Here is a 25,508-nt window from a genome sequence, read left to right on the forward strand (position 1 = left end):
AGGAAGATAAGACGTCCACCCGTGGAGCACACAGTCTGGTAGAAGAGATGAGCATCAAGCGAGTGATCCTAACTCAGAGTGAGCCATGGGCGTTAGAAGAGCCCAAAAGAGGGGCTTTGAACCCAAACTGGGGGCATGGGGATGTGAGGGAGTGGTCATGAAAGGCTTCCTGGAGAAGGTGACTTCTCATCTGAGTCAACCAGTGAAGGAGTGAAAAATTCCTTCCATGCGGAAGGAAACAGCAGGTGCAGAGCCACGAATGTGAGAGAAGCAGTGAGCTATTTCAGGAGAGGTGTATAATTATCCTGTTAACCTTGGTACCTTCTTAAAGAGGGCAGTGAAGAACTGTGGGTGCAACCCTGGGGTGGTGAGCTCAGGTCCAGTGGTGAGGGTCTCTTACTGTGGGCTCAGGGGAGCCATGGAAAGTTCGATAGCAGGGGAGCGACCTGGAGCAGGGGTGAGTGAGTGGGCTGGGGCCCCAGGATCGGCTGCAGGCCACGTCTGGATGTCCACTGATGAGGGCCTGAGCTGAGGGGGTGACAGCGGGAGTGGTGAAAATCCCAGGGGGGTCAGGGTAGGAGGCAGAGTCTAGCGTTCTTGGCCGAGTTGTTGAACCTGCAAAAGAGGGAGAAGGCAAAGGTGATCCCCAGCAGCCTGCTCCAATGGTGGGGCAGGTGGTGGTGGCAGCAGCTGGTGATGCGGAGATCAGGAGCACAGGAGAGGGACCCGACTGTGGGCTGGGCGGCGGGGAGGCAGGAGGTTCAGCTCCATACATATTGCATTTGAGTGGCAGAGGCTTGAAGTCCAGGGAGGAGGTGGAGGCTGGTTCTTTCAAACCTCTTCATCGGCAGGGAGCTCACTGTCTTGCGAGGCGGTCCGCTGCAGAGTATGGCAGGAAGGAGGGTTTCCTGGAGTTGCACCACTGGTTCCTCTCGGTCCCTCCTGGCCTTGGCCCTGATTCTTCCTCCTAAAGCCCCATGGAGAAAATGTGCCTGTTCTTCTTCCATCCTTTGGCTGTTTGAATGCAGCCGCAGTGCTTTGCCCATCACTTTCTTTCCAGAAAAGTCCCCAAGAGGAGCAAGGGAAGCCACGAGGAATCAGACCACCAAAGGCTGGAAGGAGCCTCAGGAGATCATTTATAAAATGAAGGAACCTTCTTTTTCAGAGAAATTGCGGCCCAGGAAGGGGGACTTTCCCAGGTCACAGAGTGAGTTAATGACCCAGCGGGGAACAGTCCTTCAGCCTAGGACCGTCTACTACACCACTTAGTTGGGTGTAATTTCTGAGCTATGAATTGTGTGGCCAGACTAGGAAAGCTGGTCATCAGGCATGTGGTGTCGTTCAGCTGGACTCCTAGCCACACTCCGTTTCTTTAATCCCTTGCCCTCACCTGTCTCCTTCCCAGGCTAACAGCATCAGTCCTTTGCTTGCCCCTGTAGGAGGACAGCTTCTAAACCCCTCACCCCCAGGGAAGCCACGGGGAGTACTGTCTGGCCCCAGAGGCGGCAGGGGAGGATCCGCATCTCTATCACTGGTGTGCCCCCCGTCACCCCAGTCCACGTGTCCCTGCTCTGGACCCTCTCCAGCTGGTCAGCTCGGCCTGGCCGTCACCCCCTCCTCCTCCCTGCTTTCCTGCCATGACTGCAGCCCATCCAGCACACCGCAGACTCCCGCTGAACTGAATTCCACCTCCTCCACTCACTCACTCACTCTTACACACACACACACCCCGACAGGTAAGATTCCTTGTTGATCTGGGACTTGACCTAACCATGTATGGGTCAGACCACTTTTGAAAAGGGCAAGCAGGTGACAGTGGAAGGAAAGGAAAGCTCCTTGACAAGCAGAAAGCTTTCCCAGGACAAGCTCTGCCCTGAGGTGGACACAGCTCTAAGTTGAGGGGAAAGCCATGCACCCAGGAAAGATCCGCTGTGGCTGCGGCCAAGCTTTTCTGACCGTTCTGTTCGCATTTTACAGGCCGGGACTCCGTCTAATCCATCTCCGGTCTCTGGTGTCACGCACAGGGCTTGTAGAGAATGACCTCTGTGAGGGGAAGGAAAGCAGAGAAGCAGGGCGGAGGGGAGGGAGAAAAGGAGGGCCACGTGTCTCTTCCTTCCCGTCTGCCTTGCTGCCTTCCTTAGAACCCAGACACACGGCACAGTCTAGGCCACAGCTTGCCGGGGACACCTTTCACAAGCAGATGCTCGTTGACAAATACCCCAGGTTCTTCTGCCAAGAATGAGGCAGCCTTGATTTTACAGTTAAGATGGGACTCTCCCCACCTCGCCCTCCCGTTTGTCGCTGGGGGGCCCTGGGGCTCAGGTAGGTTAGGTGCCTTGCCTAAGGTCGCACAGCAGTTAGCGGCTGATAGAGTCAAGCCCAAGAACGTGGTCTGGGCAAACGTCTGTTGGGAGAGGGTTCTTGCGGGCTCAGATGGTGGCCCCGCCAAGTCCTTCGTTTGCACGCTTAGAACAGATAGCTCTTGAGTTACGGCGACTCTGAAAATACCCTAGCAGAGCTGTTTACACCTCTCCCGGACAGACTCTTGACCCCGCGCCTCCCTCCGTGTCTGGGGCTGCTCACCCGCACCCCGCCCTAAGAGAGCATTCCTTGCTGGGATGAGGAACCCTGAGGGCGTTTGAGTGAAGCCTGGGCCTTCTGGTTCACTCTCTCGACCACTCTGCCATTTGGCTGTAAAAGGCAGGAAGTGGGGGACAGCCCTCTGAACCCCCTGAAAGCTGTCCCTCGGGCCCCAGGCCCTCAGAGGGGGGCTCCAGCCTCTCCCCCACTCCCCCATAGCCCGCTGCCCTGGGTGCCCCGGTCTCCACCCCACCCTGCAGCCTCCGGAGCCCATGTTTCTCAGCCTGTGGGTCTCTGCTGGTGCCAGCCCCCTCCCCTTTAAACCCCTCCACCCTTTCCCCACCTCAGCGTCTAGTTTAGGGTCTCGCTTTTCCTAGAAGCTCCCTCAGACCACCCGACCTGTACCTTTGTGAGATGAGGCTCCTGCCTGAGGCGCTGTCCTGTAGCAGGGCCTCGGAGGATGGGGGCTGGGGTGACCTCGGCCTCTCTTCCCCCCCTCCAGTCAGTGCCCTGCGGTGCTGAAAACTGGCCAAACCTCCCTGGAAGCCAGGAGCAAGGGCCCAGGTGATGCAGTCCTTGGTGGCCATCTCCTGTGACCGAGAGGGCGTGGAACTGGGGATGGGGGTGGAAGCAAACAGAATAAAATCTGCTGTTAACTGTTCGCCCATCCTAAACTAACCCGAACTAGACTCACCACTGACTGGATGCCTTTAGGATCACCAGGTCCCGTGCGTGGCTAGCTTTTCTGGCCCCTCCTGCCAAACACCAGGTGTGTTTCGCAGTCATTATAACAACCAGAAAGCAGCCCCTTCCGCATTTCCAGACAGCCCTGTTTGGAAAACCACTACCCTGTACAACAGGGCTTTTGCATTAGTTTCAGACACTGTCCTTTCTTCACTGTTTCTCACATGTGCATGCATGCTCAGTGCTGTCTGACTCTTGGCGACCCCATGACTGTAGCCCGCCAGGCTCCTCTGTCCGTGGGATTTTCCAGTCAAGAATACTGGAATGGGTTGCCATTTCCTCCTCCAGGGGATCTTCCCGACCCAGGAATTGAACCTGCATCTCTTGTGTCTCCTGCACTGGCAGGGGGAGTCTTCACCACTGAGCCACGCAGACCAGCACTTTAATAGTCTGAACAGCCACCCAAAGTTCTGTCCTGACTTCATGAACAAGAGAGCAGAAACAACCCCACTGTGACCTCAGGGCACTCCTTTATTTTTGTTTTATTTTTTTAATTAATTTATTTTAATTGGAAGCTAATTACTTTACAGTATTGTAGTAGATTTTGCAGATGAAAGCTGTGGTACATATACACAATGAAATATTACTCAGCTATTAGAAAGAATGCATTTGAATCAGTTCTAATGAGGTGGATGAAACTGGAGCCTATTATACAGAGTGAAGTAAGTCAGAAAGAAAAACACCAATACAGTATATTAATGCATATATATGGAATTTAGAAAGAGGGCACCCCTACTTACTCCCCGTCAAGAGCACTGGAGAGCAGCTTCAGCCTGTCGCCCTGCTCGGCCGGGAGCTGGTGTTGGACAAGGAGGCCTAGCGTGTTACAGTCCATGGGGTCACAAAGAGTCAGATACGACTGGACTGGACTGGACTGGACTGGATCCCTGTGTATTCATTCTGTGGTAGTCCTTCCTCCTCCTCCCCATCTGCGAGCACTGCCTAGAGTCCCTGCACGCTGGCGGAGACACGGCATGACCAGCACAGCGGTGGAAGTGAGCGGAAAGCATGTGTTCGGGGCGGGGAAGGATGGGCAGGGAGAAGCGCACACAAATGCAGCCCTGACCCCGTGCTCAGACCAGCAGCTCCCATCTGGACGTCACTGTTTTTATTCCTTCTGAGGCAATGAGAATACACTGATAGTTATCTCTGACTCTTAACCCAGGCCCTATGGTTTGCAAGGCAATTTCCTAGACATCTGACAGGAAGCCAAAGCTCAGAAAAGTGCAATGAATTGTCCAGGATTACATAGCTTGAAGGAGACAGAAACGGAGGCTGGAAGTCAGGCCGTCAGATCCCAGCTCTGTGGCCTCTCTAACTTGGCCAGGGAGGTCAAGGTTCATTAGCTAAGCTCTCAGCACTGCTACTGTCCTAGCCGAAGCCAGTGGTAGTTGATGGCATTTTAATGGAAGCCAAATCACTCTTTCTCTTGGCATTCGCAGGCCGCTGGAGTTTTTGTGTTTTGTCATAATTAAATACCATCATCTTTCATATCTGACAGTCTTTAGGGCCCGATGAATGAGTGCAACACACACTGGGTCGTCATTAACTCCACAGCCAGGAGACCTTCAGACGCCTGGCGGCCGTTTCTCGGGCTTAGAGGTGGGTGTCCAGCCTGGCGCCCTTTCTCAGAGCCGCCGTTAGCCCAGATCATGGGGCTGTTGACACATTCGGAGTCTTTGCCTGAGCCGAAACTCCGGAAATTTATGTGTTTGTCTCATGAACATGCTCTTACAAAAGGATAGCAGCGTGTTTCACTGGAGTCGCACTAGCAGTCAGGATTCCCGAGGCTGATCTGGGTCCTGCCTGCAGCCAGCCCCGCCTGGTTCATCCTCCACGTGGCCACCGGGATCTGCCTCAAACACAAGTGTGATCTCGGTCCCCTGCCTCAAAGCCCAGAGGGCGCCCTCTCACCCTCCCAGTAGAGGCCAGGTTCTTCTGTTTGGCATCTCCGGACATCCAGCACCCAGACCGCCTTCCGGTGTCTCCTCCTTGCCTCTGGCCAGTGCCCCCTCACGGCCGCCCCACACTGCTTACAGAAGTGCCCCAGGCAGCCTCGTACGTGTCTGCTGGAGCCGTCTCCTCCCCGGCCCCTGTCTGTCTCTCTCTCGACTCTGGACCTCCACACCTGCATCACCCAATGGCTAGAACACCCGTTAGGCACAGGGCACATGTCACTGGTTATGAAACCTTCCCAGACCCTAAAAGATGAGCCGCCTGCTCCGTGCTCCTTGGGGCTCGGGGCTGCGGTTTAAGGCCAACAGGAATGCGAGGTGCAGATGTTTGGGGGCCGCTCGCCACGTGACAGGCACGGGTGCTTTCCATGCGTCCGTTCCCTCCGTGTATGTGAAGCAGAGTGGTTAAGAGAGTGGGCTCGGGCCAGATGCCTGAGTTCAGATTCTGGCTCCACCACTCGGTGGTTCAGTAATCTTGGACAAACTTCTTAGCTTTCCTGTACGTTAGCAATTTGTACATCTACAAATTGGGGAGTAATAATAAGACCTTCTCTCCAGAGACGTTATAAATAAATAAAGCACTTAGAGCAAATCACCTAGCAAGTGCCCAATAGATGTCAGCTTTATCGTCTCCTTGTAATTACTGTTTTGCACAGTATCTGTGGGTGTGTCTGTTGTTTTTACTAAATTGTGAGCAGCTCAAAGGCAGGAACCGTGTTTGTTTCAGCCCTGGGTCTCTGTGTATTCATTCTGTGGTAGTCCTTCCTCCTCCCCTTCCTTTTATTACATTACTATTAAACACTCACTCTATAGGTAAGGAATTAGAGGCTCAGAGAACTGGAGTGATTTGCCCCAAATCATGTAGCCCGTCAGAGGCAGAGTAAAGGCTGAACCTCGGTCTGGGAGGCTCCGGAACTCTCCTCGGGCCCTTCCTTTTATCATTGTCCCCTAGACACCAGCTATCTGTCAAGGCTGGGGTTCATCTTAAAATGCCTCAAGTCCGTGTACACAACCCAGGGCTGTTTGGTGTTGCTGGTTGGACAGCCCCAGGGGCCCTCTCCTTAGGGCACACCCTGAACCCAGGACCGAGCAGCACCCTGCTTTGCTCTGAGATGCTTACCCAACAAAGAAAGGGGCCTCATCTTTGAGGCCACAGAGGCCCTGTGTATCCAGTGTAGTTCTGCGTGTCAGGCTGCAGCCATCCTCGTGGCTTCTGACTTACACATCGACCTACAGGCACCTTCCCGAGACCAGGGCTCCTGGAAGCCAGTGGGTTATCCAGAGTGGGGTTAACCTGTCACCAAAGAGAACCATATTTCTTCCAGGCACATTCCTGCTCTTTCTCTCTCAAGACTTTCTGCTTGGGCACCCCTGTTGTAAATGCTGTAATCATCACAGTGACAGTTTAGCTCTTTATGACTTACCCATTCAGCATGACTTTACCATAACTGTGGCATTAATAGTTGCTGCTTTTTTTTTTTTTTAGCATTATTGCATTTCAGGCACCTTATATGCATGATCTCATTTGCGTCTCATCATTGCCCTGTAAGGTGGGCATTATCTCCATTTAATTGATACGAAAACTGAAACCCCGCACATGGAGGGAGTGGGCACAGGGGATGTGCCTGTGTTGACGTCTGTCACGTGGTGAGTGGCCCACAAGTGTCTGCTCCTCGAATCCTTGTTAACTTCACACCGCAGCCCCGATGAAGTGCCAAGGAACACAGAGTGGGCTGCCAGCCTGTCAGGGTCGGGAAGGGTTCACGACACGTGACATGTGCCCTGTGTCTAAGGGGTATTCTGGGCATTGGGCGATGCATGTGTGGAGGTCCAGAGACAAAAGAGATGGCGGAGGTGGGGCGAGCACATGTGAAACTCCAGAGAAGTTAGGTCTCTTGATCAAGGTCACACAGCTTACCCATGGCGGAGCCAAACCCTGACGCCAGGGCTGTCTGACATCAAAGCCTCGTCTCCTCCTGTCACCTACTGCTCTTCCCCAGGGCCCTGAAGAAGCCTTACTGTGGTCTCAGTTCAGGGAGATGCAGCCCAGAGGCACCGGTGTTCAGGAATTTTGTGCATGTAAAATGAAAGATATCTGAGGTGTTGGAGGGAACCAACAACTGTAAATATATGTGAGAACTCGCAGGAAGCAAAAAAACCTTCCTGGAAATTCAGGCTTGCAGAACTCACATAAGCAAGTGACCTTTCCTGACAGAGGTGTGCAATATAACAGTAAAAGTGACTCGTATCTGGGTTGATTCAAACACATACTCGATGGCTGGATCTATGAGGAGAGGGTGTAACTGGGACTACAGCACAGCCTTGCAAATGTACCAGTACTTACCCCTGGGTAGCAAGGGGCCCACCCACCTGTTTGGCTGTCCCCCCTCTCTTCCCACATTCCACAAATATTTACCAGGGATAGGGGTTGAGTGGAGCCTTGCCCTCTGGGCGCAGCTAAGGGTTCACTGTGCATTTGACACTTGAACAACAGGCATCCTCCAGAAAGGGGTGATGCAGGGAGGCGTACATCCTTCACAGTGCGCAGACCAGGGACCAGGAAGGTAACATGAGTTATCGGAGGGCATCCCCCCAGTGAGAAGGAATCAGGAAAGAGTTCTCCTCTTAGGCCATCTCTGTCTCATACCAGTCCTGCCACCAAAAGAGGATTCAGTACATGCTGAGTGAGTGAACGGGTTCTGAAAAGTGAAGTTGCTCAGTCGTGTCTGACTGTTTGCCATCCCTTGGACTGTAGCCCACCAGGTTCCTCCATCCATGGAATTTTCTAGGCAAGAGTACTGGAGTGGGTTGCCATTTCCTTCTGCAGGGGATCTTCTTGACCCAGGGATCGAACCTGGGTCTCCTGCTTTGCAGGCAGACGCCTTACCCTCTGAGCCACCAGGGAAGCTGAATGGGTTCTGAGTTCCCTCTAAAAATGAGAGTGTACATGGGGAGGATAAGGGAAGGGAAGAAGACCTGCCTGCAGGCTCTCCCTCTGTCTTCCCTCCTGGACATGGGAGCCACTCAGCCCAGAGTCTCCGTTCAGATCAGAGAAAATGTTTGCTCCTTAGGAAGGTCATGTCTCTGAGTTTACATCCACTGCCAGGCCCCCAAGCACAAAGCCTTTCTATAGGAAACCTGGATAACGTCAGAATCCCCTTTCCTAGTGTTCTCAGAACCAAAGGGAAACAGAGCGCCCAGCTGAAGCCTCAGGAACTCTGGCTCCAGGCAAGAAAGTCAAGGACTGGCTTGCCTCACAGTCGAGAGAGCTCAGGTGATCTGCTGTCCGTTTTGGCCTGCAAATAAACTTCACACTGGCCTTATCCCTCTGGATAGACTGTCCAGGCCACTCACATGAGCCATTCACTCAAAAAACCTATATCAAGCATCTGTTTGTTTACAGAAGCTGTGATCAACAACTCAAAGGGAACAGGGAATTTACACCCACCAGAGGAATGAAGCACATAAGCAGGCATGCTCTGGGAGATGAGGAAAAGGTGCCCCGTCCAGGTTACCTGCCGCTAGCATTCAATGGTGGAAAAGGGAGCTTTGGGGAAGGTAAATCAAGAAGGACTTTCTAGAAGAGGTGGCAGTTGAGCCGAGCTGCAAAAAATAGAGTGGGTTTGGACCAGAAAATTCCTCACCCTCACAGAATTTCCTTTTAGAAGCTGACACTTGAAAGCTCATCATTTCAGGACTCTTGGCAGTAAGTCTAAGCAGTTATCAAGCCAGAGCCCAGCATTCCACTTAGTCACGAAGCTGGGGTCTATAGGCTTACAGGCCAGCCTGTCCTGACCCAGACATTGAACGCTTGCTCTTTCTTCACTGAGGGTCTTTTTCCTGCCTTTGGCTACAGACTGAGATGGTCAAGCAGGTATCTGTGTTGCATGCAAAGGCACCATGGTTTGGTAGACAGAATACCAACTATGGGTTAATAAGGATCACTCACTAGCTTTGGAAGCCTCAGCTTCCTCTTCTGTAAAATGGGAATGATAATGAGACTGCCCTCTAGGGGCGGTCGTGAGCATTATGAAAGTTAAAGTGGTGAAAGGACACACAGTATGTTCTCAAATACACGGCAGCAACTATTAACATCCATTAGGTGAAATGCCAAGGGAAGGCTGACTGCTCATGACGGATTGGGGCACGGATCAGGTCAGCCTTCTCTGCTGGCCTCCTGATTACCACTGGACAGGAGTGCCCTGAACTGGGAGGCCAGGGATAGGGAGGGACACTCAAGCCGCCCAGCAGGCTGCTTCTCCTGCTGGCTTCTCTTCGAGGCTCCAAATGTCTCCATAAAAGTGCTGCCTGAGAACAGATGACCAAAACAAATGAACCTTCATAGTCTTGTTTTTTGGCTTCCCTGGTAACTCAGACAGTAAAGAATCTGCCTGCAATGCAGGAGGCCCCGTTCAACCCGAGTCAAGGAGATCCCCTGGAGTAGGAAATGGCAACCCGCTCCAGGATTCTTGCCTGGAAAATTTCATGGACAAAAGAGCCTGGCAGGCTACAGTCCATGGGGTCTAAAAGAGTCAGACACATGAGCACACGTGCATGCGTGCACACACCACACAAACATTCTCGCTTTCTCCCTGGTCCAAGGCCATGTTTTCTCTGAGTGAGACACTCTGCCTGTTCTATTGGCTCCCAGGATCTCTCCCTTCCCATCAAGAAGCATCTCTGTCAGACCAGGACCACAACATGGCACGTCTTCAGAGGGTACCATTCATGTTCTGTGGCCTTCCTGGAGACCATCTTCACTGGAATCGAAATATTAGCCACCATGTGGCCCCAGCAGAGTATTTGGCCTCTGAGACAAAGGTGTGGCCAGTTTAGAGGGTATGGGGAGGGGGCTGATGACAAATTAAGCTGGAAAGACAGATGTGGATCAAATTCCAAAGAGATTGGTAGACTGGTGTGGGCAATAGCAGTTCATAGGAAGGAATCCTGATCTGCTCAGATGGGTTTCTGTTTCTCTTCCCTTGTGTTACTACCCAGCCTCACTCCCACCAGATTTGCTTTGTAATTCGTTGGCATAAAGGACTGGGTTACCTAAAAAGCAGGGAGCATCTTCTGCTAAGAATAGTCGTATCACTGATAGTGCCTCACACTTGATTGTGATGGTTTCCAGGAAGCTGTCTCCTGAGCCAAGGGAAAGCACAGCTTTTGCAATAGCATACCCACCCGGGTTTAGGATCCTATACTCACGAACTCTCAGTCCCCTATGTGAGAGACAGCATTCTCAAGAGGAACAAATGAAGTGGAATACTTTGTAAACTGTGAACTTCAGATGTATTTCCTCCCCATTTACTGTCTCATTTGATATCACTGTGGCTTTGCAGTTGCCTTACTAAACTCTTCCCCATTTTATAGTTGAGAAAACTGAGGTGCAAAGAGGTTAGCGACATGTCCATGGTTATCTTAGTCTTCAATCTTTCTCTTTTTAAAAGCATTTTTATGCTTTTAAAAGTATAGTTGATTTACAATGTTATATTAGTCTCATGTGTACCACAAAGTGAATCAGTTATACGTGTACATATATCCACTCTTGCCCTTGTAGGTCGTTACAGAGTAGAGTATAGAGTTACCTGTGCTAAACAGTAGGTCCTTATCAGTTATATATTTTACATATGTATATATGTCAGTCCCAAATGTAAATTGGTACAAACTTTATGAAGAATAGTATGGAGTTTCCTTAAATAAGCATAGAACTACCATTTGATTCAGTAGTTCCACTCCTGGGCATATACCTGGAGAAAACCATAATTTGAAAAGCTATGTGCATCCCAGTGTTCATTGCAGCACTATTTACAATAGCCAAGACACAGAAGCATGAACATTTAGACAAGACACAGAACATTTAGGCTTAAATGTCCATTGACAGAGGCATGGATGAAGATGTGGTACATATACTTACCTGGCAGGGGAGACACCATGATCATGAGGATTTGGTACATATATCCAGTGGAATATCACTCAGCCATAAAAAAGCCTTAGGCCTTTTGAAACTGAGGCAGTAGCCCCGATGACCTCTGAATCACCTTCAAGGCCAGTCTTCCCTCTTCTTGAAGAACAGCGCACATTCAAAGCCAAATAGCTTCATTGTCGTATCTGTAGAATCTGTTTTGACAGCTGTCCTTCATTCTGTCTCCATTGCTGTTGACTCAGATTGGCAGTATTCCTTCTGGGATGGCTGGCTAGGTCCATGGTTCACACCCCTATACATCAATCTTACCAAATTTTCCATCAGCCCCACTCGTGGTATTCTCTTCTGTACATGCTTTCACTATTTTTGTAATATGGGCAGGCTGAGAATTTTTCAAATCTTTTTACTTAACAGTTCTTTCTTCAGTTCATTTGTCTGTTCTCCCATTTTACTCTAAGCTGCCAGGAGGAACCAAGCCACTTCTTCAACACTTGGCTTCAGGATCTTCTCAGCAAAATATCTAATTTTTTTGGCTCACAACTTCTACCTTCCACAAAACACTAGAACATGAGCATAAGTCAGCCAAGTTCTTTGCCACCATGTAGCAAGAATCATCTTTTGCCTAGTGTTCCAATAACATGTTCCTCCTCAGTTCCGCCTCATCAGAATTGCCTTTAATGTCCACTGTTTCTATCAACATTCTGTACATATGTGTTTTTGTATTCTCTAAGAATATGGATGCTTTCTCTACACATCTCCTTTTTTTTTCCCCTGAGCTCTCTCCAGAATCACATCTAACAGTCACTCCACAGCAACATAGTCTTTTTTTTTTTTTTTTTTTTAGCATGCACCTCAAAACTCTTGTAGACTCTACCCATTACCAAGTTCCAAAGATACTTCCACATTTTTTTAGGTATTTGTTCCAGCATCATCACACTTTTGGTTACCAATTTCTGTCTTAGTCAGCTTGGGTTGCTAAAATGAAGTACCATAGACAGGGTAACTTAGACCACAGACATTTATTTCTCATAGTTCCAGAGTCTGAGAAGTCCAAGATCAAGGTGCAGACAGATTCAGCATCTGGTGAGAGGCCTCCTCCTGATGTGAGGATGGCCACCTTCTTGCCATATCTCCACGTGTTTCAGAGAAAGAGTGCTAGCTCTCTGGTCTCTTTTTCTAAGGGCACTAATCCTGTCGTGAGGACTCCACCCTCATATCTTTATCTCAACCTTGTTACCTCCCAAAAAACCCACCTACAGATACCATCGATTTGGGGTTAGGTGTTCCACTTATGAATTTTGAAAGTGAAAGTGAAAGTCACTCAGTCATGTCTGATACTTTGTGACCGCATGAAATAGTCACGAAACTCTCCAGGCCAGAATACTGGAGTGGGTAGCTATTCCCTTCTCCAGGGGATGTTCCCAACCCAGGGATCAAACTCAGGTCTCCCACATTGCAGGCGGATTCTTTACCAGCTGAGCCACCAGGGAATTTTGGAGGAATCTAAACGTGCAGTCCACAACAATGGTTATGTGATTAATAAGTGCAAAATCTAGAATAGAACCCAGTTTCCTGACCTTCTTCACCCTCATAATATCCTTAGCATCCAAAGCCCAGGCTTCCTGTGAGCATAGCCTAGTGGATGGTACTTAAGATAGTACTCCAACATTCCAATTACTTAGGAGGAGTAAATATAAATATCTATATATAAATAAAAATTTATATGAATATATATAAAATATATATAAATAAAAATTTTATCTTAATTGCCTCATCTGTAAAATGAAATGCAAGCAATACCTGCTTTGTAGTGTGTTGTGAGGATTAGCTGAATTAACACAAGTAGGCTCAGAATAGTGCCCCGCACATAGTCAGTGCTCCAGAAGTGTAAGTGGTGCTTTTTAACTGCCACCCCCACCCCAGACACCAGCATGGCTCATTCCCTTTACTCAAAAGCCCATCACTGACCATCTGATCTAAAGTTTCATCACTGCCCCGACATACACAGGCCACAGCCTCCTTCCTGGCTTTGTGCATTCTCAGATTTATCACCATCTTGGTAAACTACATATATATACATATATTTGCTGTGCTGTGCGTAGTCATTCAGTTGTGTCTGACTGTTTGCAACTCCACGGACTGTAGCCCGCCAGGCTCCTCTGTCCATGGGGATTCTCCAGGCAAGAATACTAGAGTGGGTTGCCATGCCCTCCTCCAGGGGAATCTTCCCAACCCAGGGATGGAACCCAGGTCTCCTGCATTGCAGGAGGAAGCCTAAGAATACTGGAGTGGGAAGCCTATCCCTTCTCTCGGGGACCTTTTCAACCCAGGAATTGAACCAGGGTCTCCTGCATTGCAGGCAGATTGTTTACCAGCTGAGCTACCAGGGAAGCCCAAACTATATATATATTTAACCAAGATGGTGAATATATATGTATATGTGGGCTTACCTGGTGGCTCAGATGGTAAAGAGTCTGCCTGTAATGCAGGTAACATGGGTTTGATCCCTGAGTTGGGAAGATCCCCTGGAGAAGGGAATGGCAACCCACTCCAGTGTTCTTGCCTGGAGAATTCCATGGACAGAGGAGCCTGGTGGGCTACAGCCCATGGAGTTGAAAAGAGTTGGACATGACTGAACAGCTAACACTTTCACTTTCATATATAGGTAAGTATGTATGTGATTTGTTTACCTCATTTGTTTCATTTGCTGTGTAATCTTATATATAATTAGTGGTGTCCAAATCTTATCATGCCTCAGAATCACCTGGAGGGTTTGTAAGGTCAGATTTCTTGGCCCCACTCAAAGGCTCATGGTTCAGTTACTCTGGGTCAGGACCCAAGAATTTTCATTTTTAGCAAATTCCCAGGTGATGCAGAGGCTATGGGTTCTGGCCATACCCTAAAAGTATCAAAGCAACAGGATGAAGTTAGTGACATGTGTTGTTGTTGTTCAGTCACCAAGTCATGCTGACTCTGCGACCCCATGGACTGCAGCACGCCAGGCATCCCTGTCCTTCACTGTCTCCCAGAATTTGCTTAAATTCATGTCTGTTTAGTCAATGGTACTATCTGGTCTTGGTTTTTTTTTTTCTTAAATCTTTGTGTCTGTCTCCCTAACTCAGATGGAAAGCTCAGTGAGGACAGGGCTTCTGCCTGCTTTGCTGCCCAGCACCTAGAGTAGCAGATACTCAGTAACTGCCTGTCGAGCACCTGTTGACTGACTGCATGACTGTGCCCAGGTGGCCGGTGCCCACGGCTGGCGTGGGGCTCCCTGGGTGGCTCAAACAGTAAAGATCTGCCTGCAACGCAGGAGACCTGGATTCTATCCCTGGGTTGGGAAGATCGCCTGGAGAAGGGCATGGCCTCCCACTCCAGTATTGTTGCCTGGAGAGTCCCATGGACAGTGGAGCCTGGCGGGCTACAGTCCGTGGGGTCGCAGAGTCGGACACGACTGAGCAGCTTGCGCTGTTCACAGCCGGCCCGGCTGCTCCTGCGTGGCCCCTGTGGGGCCCCCGTGGGACCGTCCCCGCCCGCTGACCGTGCATGTCTGTGCCCTAGATCACCCAGGCGGCCTGCAGAACCACTCTCGACTCCGGACACCACCACCTCCGCTCTCGCACGCCCACACACCCAACCAGCACCACGCGGCCTCCATTAGCTCCCTGAACCGGGGCAACTTCACTCCGAGGAGCAACCCCAGCCCGGCGCCCACGGACCACTCGCTGTCTGGAGACCCCCCCGCCGGTGGCGCGCAGGAGCAGACCCACGCCCAGGACAACTGGCTGCTCAACAGCAACATCCCACTGGAGACCAGGTGCGGGGCACGGGGCGGGCTGGGACCCTGAGGACAGGGGACGGCCGGGCTGAGATCCCCAGGGCTCTGGGGCCCTGGCGGGGCTGTGCTGTGTGCCCACCACCTGGCTTGTTCTGGGCAGCAGGGTCCCAAGGATCCGCCTCTCTGGCTGCCAGAGAGAAGGGCCATGGGATGGAGGGGAGAGCGTGCTGGGACTTGGGGATCAAGCAGCTCTGAGGCTCAGGGTGGCCCTGCTGCTCACTGAAGGTGTGAGCTTGGTCAAGCTGCCTCCCCTGTGCCTCGCTTTACTGCACCACAGGGCTGCTGCTGGATGCAAAGCGCCATTGTAACAGCAGGTGAGAGCGGCTGTGTCTAAGCAGGTCTGCCCCGTGGCAGACAGCAAGCGCCCAGGGTCTGATTTGGGCCCACACCTCCGCTATTCCCTTCCGTGGTTTGGTCCTCTGCCTGGCGTGGCACCTGCATGGTGCCCTGGGGACCACCTGGGGACCAGGTAGGAGCAACCAGTGGGCAGGTGGCTGCCCAGTGACCATCTCCCCTCCCCTCTTCTCCTCCTCCCCTGTTGGCCTAGCCCCTCTGCCCCCAAAGCCCTAATGAGCCCTGACATGGATGTATTCCAGTTTGTGTGATATAATAGTAATCCTCACAACTTGATGAAGTAGGTATTATTATTGTGATCCCAGCTGACAGGTTTGGAAGCTAAAACTCAGGCTAGGTGACTAGTTCAGGTCCTATCACAGTCCATGCACAGCTGAGATTTGAACCCAGGTGCCCCGGCTCCAGGGTATGGGGCCGTCTCCCTGCAGTACCACCACCTGCTGCTGGGCTGGACTCTGCCTCTCCTTTCTCGCTCAGATGCTCCTTTCAGCTCAAGGATCTCGGTCAGTCTCAGTTTCTAGCTGCCTTCCTTCCCTTTGCCACGTCACTATGTTCTCCAAGTGGAGATGATTCTTTTAAGATTATGAAAACCATATAAGGCCACTGGGGAAAATGCCAGTCTGCCTGGCACTCTGAGATATGCGCTTCTGACTTTGGGGGACGTAGCCTTTCTCTACTTGCTCTGAACCGAGGACAAAGTGTCCCAGGCTGGACGTTTGGAACCTCTTACTCTTCTGCCCTATTTCTCAAAGTAGTGGGAAACAGAGATTTTAGCCTCTCAAATCCCTGTTCCTTATCTGGGAAGAGGACAAAAGTCAGGTCACATCTAAGGAAGTGAAGTTAGTCCACACATGGGACGTGGACCCATCTGACTCTGCCTGGCACATGGCTGTGATACTCCCACGCTGGACTCGTGGGTCCAGTGAGAGAAAACCAGCATCCTTTTGTGTCATTTTACCCCTCCTACAGACGTTTTTTCCTAAAGCACATTTCTCACAGATATGGCCCAACCCCTTCTCTGGTCTCTTAATTAATATGTCTGTTGACAGCCTTTAAAATCATGTGTGACTTTTCCCTATGTGCCTCATTTGCTCTCTTCATGGACAGAGTCAGATAATTGTGTGCCTTCCCAAGCAGAGTAGCTTAATTAGATCCCCAGTATTCCCCAAGTGCTTGTTGAATGACAGCACATGATCAAAGGAAGCCAGCAAGTAATCAATGGTTCTCGTTCTCTGAACAGAGTGTGGCAGCCACTCCCTCTGCTTAGATGTTCGTGTTTCTCCCATAGCATCAAAGTAGGTGGTTCTCCAAGCTTCTCAAGGGATAGGAAGATAGAGGGGAGGACCAGCAGCAGGGTTGGTCTCCTGATGGCTAGCTGGAGATGTGAGGGTGCTCCTAGCTCAACTCTTGCCTGGCCAGCCAGTGCCCACATGCCCATCCACCCTCTGTCCTCCCACTTCCGCTACTCAAACCACAGGAACCTTGTTTTCTCTCTTCTTAACACTTTATCATTCAACTGATATTCTATAGAGCAATTAGAAAACAGAAATAAGCAAGAAAAGAAAGTTACCCATATCTACCACCAGACAGTAATCATTATTAATGTGTTGGCATATACTTGTGTTTATGTAACATTTTCTTGCTTATCTAAATCCATACACATATATAACATAACCTTGTAAATTTAATATTCAGTGTATGTATGTATAGATGATTGTACACATATGTGTATTTATCAGTATTTCACCAAAACCTTGGGCCTCACATGCCCCTGTGCCTTTGTGTGCACAACTCTCTGCCAGAGTCACCCTCCTCCTTCCTTCTTGGTCGAGCAAAGTCCTACTCGTCCTTGAAGACCCAGATGAAATGTTGGAGGAAGGCTTCGTCTATGACCGCAGAGTTCTGTGCATCTAAAAATAGCCTGAAACTGGGAGAGATGTCTAGTACAGTGGATAACACAATCAGAATTCTGGATCTTAGTGCCAGCTGGTCAATAGCCCAAAACCAACAAGGTAAAGTTTAAGAGGGAGCCGTGTCAAGTGTGGGAGATAGGATCACAGGTAACTGACCAACTTTGTGAGGTGGGAAGGATGCAGGCTTTAGATCAGATGGGTGTAGACTCCTACCTTGGTTTCAGCACTTCCTGGCTGGGAAGATTCCTCAACATCTTTGAACCTTGATGTCCGTATCTATAAACTGGGATAAGAAGTCACATCTCTTAGCTTGGGAGTTAATATATGAGCACACAGCACAGTGCCTGGCAATAAAAGACATGCCATAAAAGCTGTTTCCATTTTTCTCCCATGTGTATCTGCTCCCCATATCAACCCTGTGAAGAAGAAGTCGTTCAAAAATACGTATTAAGGTCCTGCTCACTAGAGGAGTTGAGAGGAAATTGTGAGTTCTCTCTCTTCTTTACTTCGAAGAAGTGAGTTTGACCCTGACATTTTGAGGGCACAAGTGATGGTCCACTCACTGTTGTGAGTTGTTCAAAGCACAGGTTTAAAGATCAGATGCATCCTATGATCAGACCCCCACCCCGGTGGGGTGGACCTGGACCTTACAAGTCTTCATCGCTAAAGGGGAGAAAGTATTAGTGAATTCCTGTTCTAATGATCTATTGTTGCATAACCAACTACCCCAACACTTAGTGGTTTAAAGACCACCAGTTGATTGTACTTCACAGTGTGAGTTAAGAGTTCAGGAAGAGCTCGGGTGGGCTGGTCCTCCGCTCCACATGGGGTAGACGGTAGGCAGTTGTGGTGTCTGGCTGTTGGCTAAGCTGGTCTTGAAGGATCCAAGATGGCTTTACTCATGTGCCTGACACCCTGGGGAAGTCCACTGGGGAACTGCGCTTAGGTTGGGGGCACCCTCTCCTTCTCATGAGGTCTCACGGGGTCTCCACATGGCAGCTCAAGGCTCCACTGCGCTGAGACAAGAAGCCATTGATCCTTCTAATATTAGGCTTGGCCTGGAACTGGCATGGTGCCACTTCTGTCATATTCTGTTGGTCAGAGCAGTCATGGGCCAGCCAGCTTCAAGGGAGAGACAATAGACCCCATATCTCAAAGCAAGAAGAGCTGAGAATTTTCATCCTCCTTGAATCTACCATACTGCCTCATCAAGATGTTGGAACAGTTACAAAAATAATGTCTGCATATGTCTTAGCACACGTGCATGCTCAAGGGCTTATCATGTAGTTGTTTGTTGTCCAGGAAATATTCAGCAGTGCCTACTGTGTGCCAGAGAACATACTCTAGCAGTAGGCTAGAGATCAGCACCGGAAATGTGTTTTAACTGCCTTGCCTCAGGATCCCCCAGCACACAACACAGCCCTGCCACCTGATGGGGGCTTGATAAATATCAACACACAAGCGAAATGGTGTGAATGAATGATGGAACAAAGGAATGGATACGTACACTCACCTGAGGCCTGAGCGGGGAGACGTCCCAGGGGACCTGGTGCCGGGGGACTGCCTGGTGAAGAGCAGGAACCCCGGGGAGAGGCAGGGAGGAGAGGCGGGCCTGGGGGGCCGCAGACTGAGCTCAGCGCATGGAGCCCCAGAGGGCAGGACCTGTGTGAGACAGCCGTCCTGAAATGCTTCGCCAAGCCCCACCAACAGGTGGGCCTCCCTCCCGAGGCCAGAGAGACAGCCACGGGCCCGCCCCTAACCATCACACTGAGTCTTGCTTGAGGGTCGAAAATAAGTAGCTGAGCAAATGCCCTAATGGCTGGCAGAATGACTGGAAGGGGTTTCTCTTGCATGCTGGCAGGAGAAAAGAGGCTAGCCAAAGACAGAGAAGAGGAAGGACTTGATTAGCCTGCTCCTTTCCCTGCCCCTCCCCGCTATGCCCCTGGCACTCCCCCAGGGTGACCTAGGTCCCCAGGGAGGAAGGAGATGGGGTCTAGCTCGGCTGCGATGTTGCTTTAAGCCCCGCAGGTGCATCTGCGGTCCATTCTGGTGGGAACCACGCGTTGAGGGTCCCCTAAAACCCGATCCCCTTCCTTCACAGTCTGTGGCATCGAACATATAACCAATTTCACAGGGCCTGCCTGATGAATAACCCAACGGGCTCCTGTCAGATGAAGGGGAAGCCAGAGCAGAAGGCAGCCAGACCTCAGCTCTAGCTCATCTGATCGCAGGCCTGGTCTGGGAGCCTGGGGCCCACTCTATTGGGGCAACAGCCCTGCCCACCCTCAGGGATGGGAGGCCATCCCCTGGTCTCCAGCCCATCCCTGATGCGCTTCCCAGAAGGGTGCACAGTGTCTCCTGGTGCTCCAGGCCAGCCTCTGAGCATTGTGGGGAGTTGACAGAACCCCACGGACTCTGTCATTTGCTGCTTCAGTCACAGACATGGCATAGCCACTCCCATGCAGGAAGCACAAGGTCTAGTGAGGGAGGCAGACCCATAAATGAAGGAACGTAGGCAGGGCTGTCTGCATAATGCTCTGACCAGGGAAGCCTCCCAGCAGAGAGGAAGGTGTGACCTCCCCCTCCCCTGCTTAGAAGCACCAAATAATAACCATAACAAACACTCAGAAAGCCCATACTGAGTGCGCTAATGAGCTTCCAACCAGGGAAGCTCATTAGAGACTCAGTGCCCAGGGTTTATTGAGGGCTGGTCACATGGACACCTTGTCTCCTGCCTGGCATGTATCCAAAATCCAGACTCCCAGGAAGAAGGCAGGTGTTCAGCTTAAACCCTGTTGTTTGTGCAAATAGCCGAGGCTCAGTGAGTCATCCCTCTTATCAGTTGATGGTGGGAACCCGCCTGAACCCTAAGTTCCCAGACACCAGACAAGCAGACACACCGACCTTATAAGCATGCCTTTCAAAGGATACCCGTCAGGACTGCTATCTTAGCTCTTCTTCACAGATAGTTGGTCTTCTTATCCTCCTTACTGGAGAAGAGAAGAATCTGAAGAACAGAAAACTAAAGAAACGTATCTAAGGAACCATGCCAGTGAAGGGCAGGGCCACAATCCATACCCAGGCCAGCCTACTCGGAGTTTCCGCCCCAACCACTGTCCAGCGCTGCCTTTCTGATTATTAAAGGTAGCGTCCTGGTGCACATATGAGTGGAATTTCAGGGGAGAAAGGAATTCTGAGACGAGAGTTGTGCAAAGGCCAGGAGAGAACTTGGATTTTAGGGGAGAGGGCTAAGAGTTGGCTGAAGTAAGAGCTGCAGGGCTTCCCTACGAGAATGACAGTAAATAGGGGTCAGTGACCCTTGAGTTCCATGAACAGGAGGACGCACTTTACCCTGCGGGCCCAAGGGCTGGCGTGGTAGACGTGAGGGTGAGTAGCTGTCAACATCTTTCAGATCAAGAGGGCCATCATGGGAATGGCATGGAAGACCTGGTTCATTTTTCTTTGTTCATCCTTCTGCTCAAATGCCAGCTTTGTAAATAACTTTAAGTGGCTTTGGCTGAGTCTCTTGCACCCCAAGCACCTTGTGGGTCTCAGCTACAGGGTTTGGGGTGTGATCCCTGCCTGTCCTGCTCTATTGGCGGCTGTCCCAGGGCCCTGTGGGTGGAAACCTGGTCCAGGACAGTGGGCTTGTGGTGAGAAGATGGGCTATTGAACAGGGTGGTCCCAGAAGAACCACTGGCCACTGCAGCTCCCCAGCCACTTCCTCTCCCAAAGCTCTGTCTTCTGCGTTTGGGAGGCGAGCTCAGTCAGCCCTGGGTCAAAGAGATGGAACCCCGCTTCAAGCAGCTCAGGGACTGGTCCAGGGCCTCCCCTCAGGCTTCGAAGGGAGCCAGTCCCCTCTCCCCTCTAAGAGGAGCTCTAAGAACAATCGAGCATTAGCCTGCAGTGCCCCCTCTAAGCCCTTGGCTGTTCTTTCCTGATAGGCAGCTTGATGAGGTCAGAGAGGTCTGGATTTGAGTCCCATCTCTAGCTTTTCAATGCTGTGTGATCTTGAGCAGAATCTTAACCTCTCTGGGCCTCAGCTTCCATGTCTGTAAAATGAGTTAACAACACCCAGCAATGAGAGGGTCAGATGAATCTGGTGCCTGAGCTCCCAGCAGTGGTGAGCTGGAGACCCTGCAGGACTGTGACCCCGGGAGGGCTCAGCAGCTCAGGGTCCCCATCAGGAAATCCTCATCACATTTATGTTTCAGAAGAACCAGACACCCAGATGTTGGGGGCAGAGGTAGGCAGGAAGTGTACTGGGGACCCTTGAACTGGGCATTGGAACACTGGGGTTTTCATTCCAGCTCTGCCACTGACTTGCTATGTGGGTGGGAGTAGGACATGTGTCTGGGCCTTGGTTTTCTCAGAGTCAGATGAGACCTAATAATTGACCCAGAACTCAGTTTTAAAAGTTCAGAATAAGGCTTGTTATTTTAAGGCAAAAGCTTCCCAGGTGAAACAGTGGTAAAGAAACTGCCTACCAATGCAGATGATGCAAGAGATGTGGGTTCGATCCCTGGGTCAGGAAGATCCCCTGGAGGAGGGCATGGCAACCCACTCCAGTATTCTTGCCTGGAGAATCCCATGGACAGAGGAAGCTGGCGGGCTACAGTCCATGGGGTCACACAGAATCGGACATGACTGAGCGCATACACAGAGCACAGTTCAAGGCAAAAGTATCATCTGAATAGGCAGCATTTCAGCAAGTACTCATGCACCCCCAAGTCCCCGAGTGATTAAATGACTGACATCCGAGTTAGTGTGGATGTGGATGTGCTCTCAGGAAATGACAGGCACTCTGTCACTCTAGAAACTCTTTTCTGTTGTGTTGCCTTTGCCCTTGTTCGAATGGATCTGGACTTTCAGGAGATAGTTGCCCAGTCTCTCTCTCTAAAAGTTTCCTTTAAAATTACAAAATTAAGATCACTCTTATTCCAGACATCAGAAAATCCCCACTGCTAACGTTTTGATCTTTATCCTTTGTCCTTTTCCCCTGAATATATTTACTTGTTACTGATGCATCTTAAAGATTAGATCTGACCATCTGAGAGCACAGTCCTCACCTAGTGAAACAGGTCAGACCCCCGCATGTCCTGGTGAGCCTGCCACGTGGCCACTCTCAGGCCCCAGGAAGGCAGGAAGAGCTCAGCTCTAGGGTCCCTGGACAGGGCAGTGAGGGCCTGCCCAGGCTGGGCGGTATAGACTATGAAAAGACTGCAGATGTCCTCCTGAAATGCAGGGAATAGAGGAAATAATAATCAAGCACCCCTGTGCTACTCTCAATTAAACACCAACTACACGCTCACGATAAGCCAGACACACTCCCCTTGGTATACCCCATCACCTGCAGTAGTCAGCAAATATTATTTGCGTTCTTACTACCATCTGTCAGGCACTTGCAGGCCGGGGGCTGAGAGAAGCAGACCTTCCTGACCCCAGGGCCTGTGTGCTTCCCGCTGGGTCACAAGACCCCCCGTCAGAAGGCCCCCCTGCCTGGGGGCAATAAGGGGCCACTCTGAGGGAATTCTGCTCCCCTGTGGGAACTCTGGGCTCTGTGGGATGCCCCAGAGGTGGCTTCCAGAACCAGCTGCCACCCAGTACCCCCACCACGGTGGTACTTAGAGACTCGGCTGCAAAACAGTGCTGTCTGCGCCCCCACAGTCCCTGGGAAGGCCAGTGGAATGGTGCTCTGAGACAGTACTGACAGCCACTCCTTTTGCGAGTCTGTGGGGCTGGCAGGGGCAAAGCCACAGGCTGGACAGGTTATGGGCAGGGAGGGCCTGAGCCCCAATGGCAGACAAACTCAGGCTTCAGTCCGGCTCTGCCACTTGCTTACTATATATGATAGAACCTTGGGACTTCTCCAGGCCGTGCCATGCATGCCAACCTACAAAACAAGGATGCAGTGGAGACTTTACAGGGTTGTTGGGGGAGAAAGATTTATACTGGATAATAGTTGCACAGCTCTCGACAGCGAGAAGTATGCAGTGAATCTAGGGTGTGTGCATGCTCAGTCGTGTCTGACTCTTTGCAACCCTGTGGACTGTAGCCTGCCAGGCTCCTCCGTCCATGGGATTCTCCAGGCAAGAGTACTGGAGTGGGTTGCCATGCCCTCCTCCAGGGGATCTCGCCAACCAAGGATCGAACCCACGTCTCTTACGCCTCCTGCTCTGGCAGGCGGCTTCTTTACCACTAGCACCACCTGGGAAGCCCAGATATAGGTAAGGTAGCCACTGTTACAGCTAGCCTCAGTACTTCTGTGACCTTTCCCTAAACTTTGAAAACTCTTCCAACATTCCTCTTGTTCCTATAGCAACCTGTGAGTTTAGTATGATTAGCCCATTTTACAGACATAGTAGTGTAAGAGTAGAAGAGGTTAAAGTGTCCACACAGAGTCACGCGGCAGAAAGAGGGCTGGAATTTCGTTTTCCAGTTCTCAAAACCTGGTCAGAGTCAGAAGGGTAGTCTTTGGCAGGGCTGGCCCCAAAAGGTGACTTTCTGCAATCGGTCTTTCCCTGAGGCGCAGACAGCAGGTGGTATCCACCACTGACTTGTTCAAAACAATTCAGGTGAGGTGGCAGAAACCCTGAAATACTGGGAAACGAGACCCCGTGCGCTTGTGTGTGTGACGTCACTTAGCAGGCATGGTTGAGACCACAGTGACGAGTGTGTCTGCCTTCTTTCTGGGTCCCAGAAGGCCGCAGTGCCCCCCGTCTCTGTGGAGCTCTGTCCCTGCCAATCAGTCATCACCCAGGCCACCACACTGCCAAAGGACCCTGACCCTCCAGTATCACATCACAACCTGGGGGGCTCGTGAGAAATGCAGATCCCCGGGCGCCCCCTAACACCCAGTGATTCCGAATCTCTGAAACTGGGCCTCAGCAAAGCACAGCTCTCCCAAGGATTCTGATGCTTACAAGTTTGAGAACCACTGCTTTAGTAGCAAAGGGCCCAAAATGCTTGTCTGTCTTTTTCCTTTGGATGAGCGGAGGGAGTGTCTCTGGCTGTTGTTAAAGCAGATGTAGGCAGGATCAAGTAAAGGAGAAAACACAGGCTTTGGAATCAGATACACCTGGGCTCACATCCCTGCTTTGAACCATGCTAGCTGGTAGCCTGGGCTAGTCCTAGGACCTCCCTGAATCCATTCCCTGCTCTGTACAATGGGGACGACACTGCCTTTCTTATACTGTGCCTCTTTTGAAGACCTGAGATAAATGAATATTACGCGCCTAGCTCAGCACATGAGCCATAATCAGTCTTTGCCAGTCAGAGGTGTGATGTGATGCACACAACTGGCAGACCTACAGGTTTGTATGGAGGGTGTTCCCTCCAGATGCTCTGGGCCAGGCAGACCCCAGGCACTGGGGGCTTGCCCACAGCCCCCTCGCCTGGAAACTGTGCCCCGCTGGTCTCACGCACAGCTGCACCAGTCAGCCACTCTCTGTGTTTCTCTACTGTCCCCTTCATCGATGCATGACTCATGGCTTCATTCATGTCTCCATGTGTGTGTAGAAACCTAGGCAAGCAGCCATTCCTAGGGACATTGCAGGACAACCTCATTGAGATGGACATTCTCAGCGCCTCCCGCCATGATGGGGCTTACAGTGACGGGTAGGTGACGTCCCCATGCTCCTCCCCTCTGCGTGTGCTCTCCCTGTGGCTCCCGCTCCCGCATGCTGACCCTGAGACCTTTCCCTGGGACCTCCTGGGGCAAGTGATGAGACCATGTTGCATGCCCATCCCCAAGCCCGTGTTCAACTTGCAAGAGTTTATCCTTGGAGTACCCTCTCCCCCAGCATATTAACAGCAGTCTTGTTAATATGGCGCTCCCGGCATCTCATCGGCTGCCTCTGACATCCGGAAGCCATCTCATGTAGCCGTGTAGCACAGGCCCTGTGTTGTATGTATGCTGGCCCTGGTGTTGTATTCTGTGGCCCGAGGCCTCTTGCACCCTAGCAGGGTACAAGGTCCCTCTCAGTCTTACCTTCTGCCCTAAGACTTCCGGGGCATGCAGTACAACCAATGCACCCCGTTTCCCATGCTGTGTCCCAGTCCTCCCATGGCCATGGTTAAAGACAGGCTGTGGAGGATTTCCTGGCACCTAGTTTGGCCACGACCATGTGCTTTGACTTTGCCATGCTGCCCTCATGGCGATGGCTAAGCTGCAGGATGCAGTTGCCCATCTGTCCTCTGCC

General features: G+C 51.2%; 1 protein-coding gene across 11 annotated transcripts in view; it reads left to right on the plus strand.

Annotated features, from left to right (window-relative positions):
• The window catches only part of TENM4 (teneurin transmembrane protein 4), an 861,213-nt gene that overhangs the window by 591,004 nt on the left and 244,701 nt on the right, over positions 1–25,508 (plus strand). For 8 of the 11 annotated variants that reach the window (XM_070457221.1, XM_070457226.1, XM_070457220.1 and 5 more), the window contains 2 exons: positions 14,764–15,019; positions 24,826–24,924. In XM_070457221.1, coding sequence (XP_070313322.1) covers positions 14,764–15,019; positions 24,826–24,924 — 355 coding nt within the window. The remainder of the gene's footprint in view (positions 1–14,763; positions 15,020–24,825; positions 24,925–25,508) is intronic. The other 3 variants (XM_070457227.1, XM_070457230.1, XM_070457228.1) reach the window with 1 other exon arrangement.

Source organism: Odocoileus virginianus, chromosome 28, assembly GCF_023699985.2.
Source record: "Odocoileus virginianus isolate 20LAN1187 ecotype Illinois chromosome 28, Ovbor_1.2, whole genome shotgun sequence".
Taxonomy (NCBI): domain Eukaryota; kingdom Metazoa; phylum Chordata; class Mammalia; order Artiodactyla; family Cervidae; genus Odocoileus; species Odocoileus virginianus.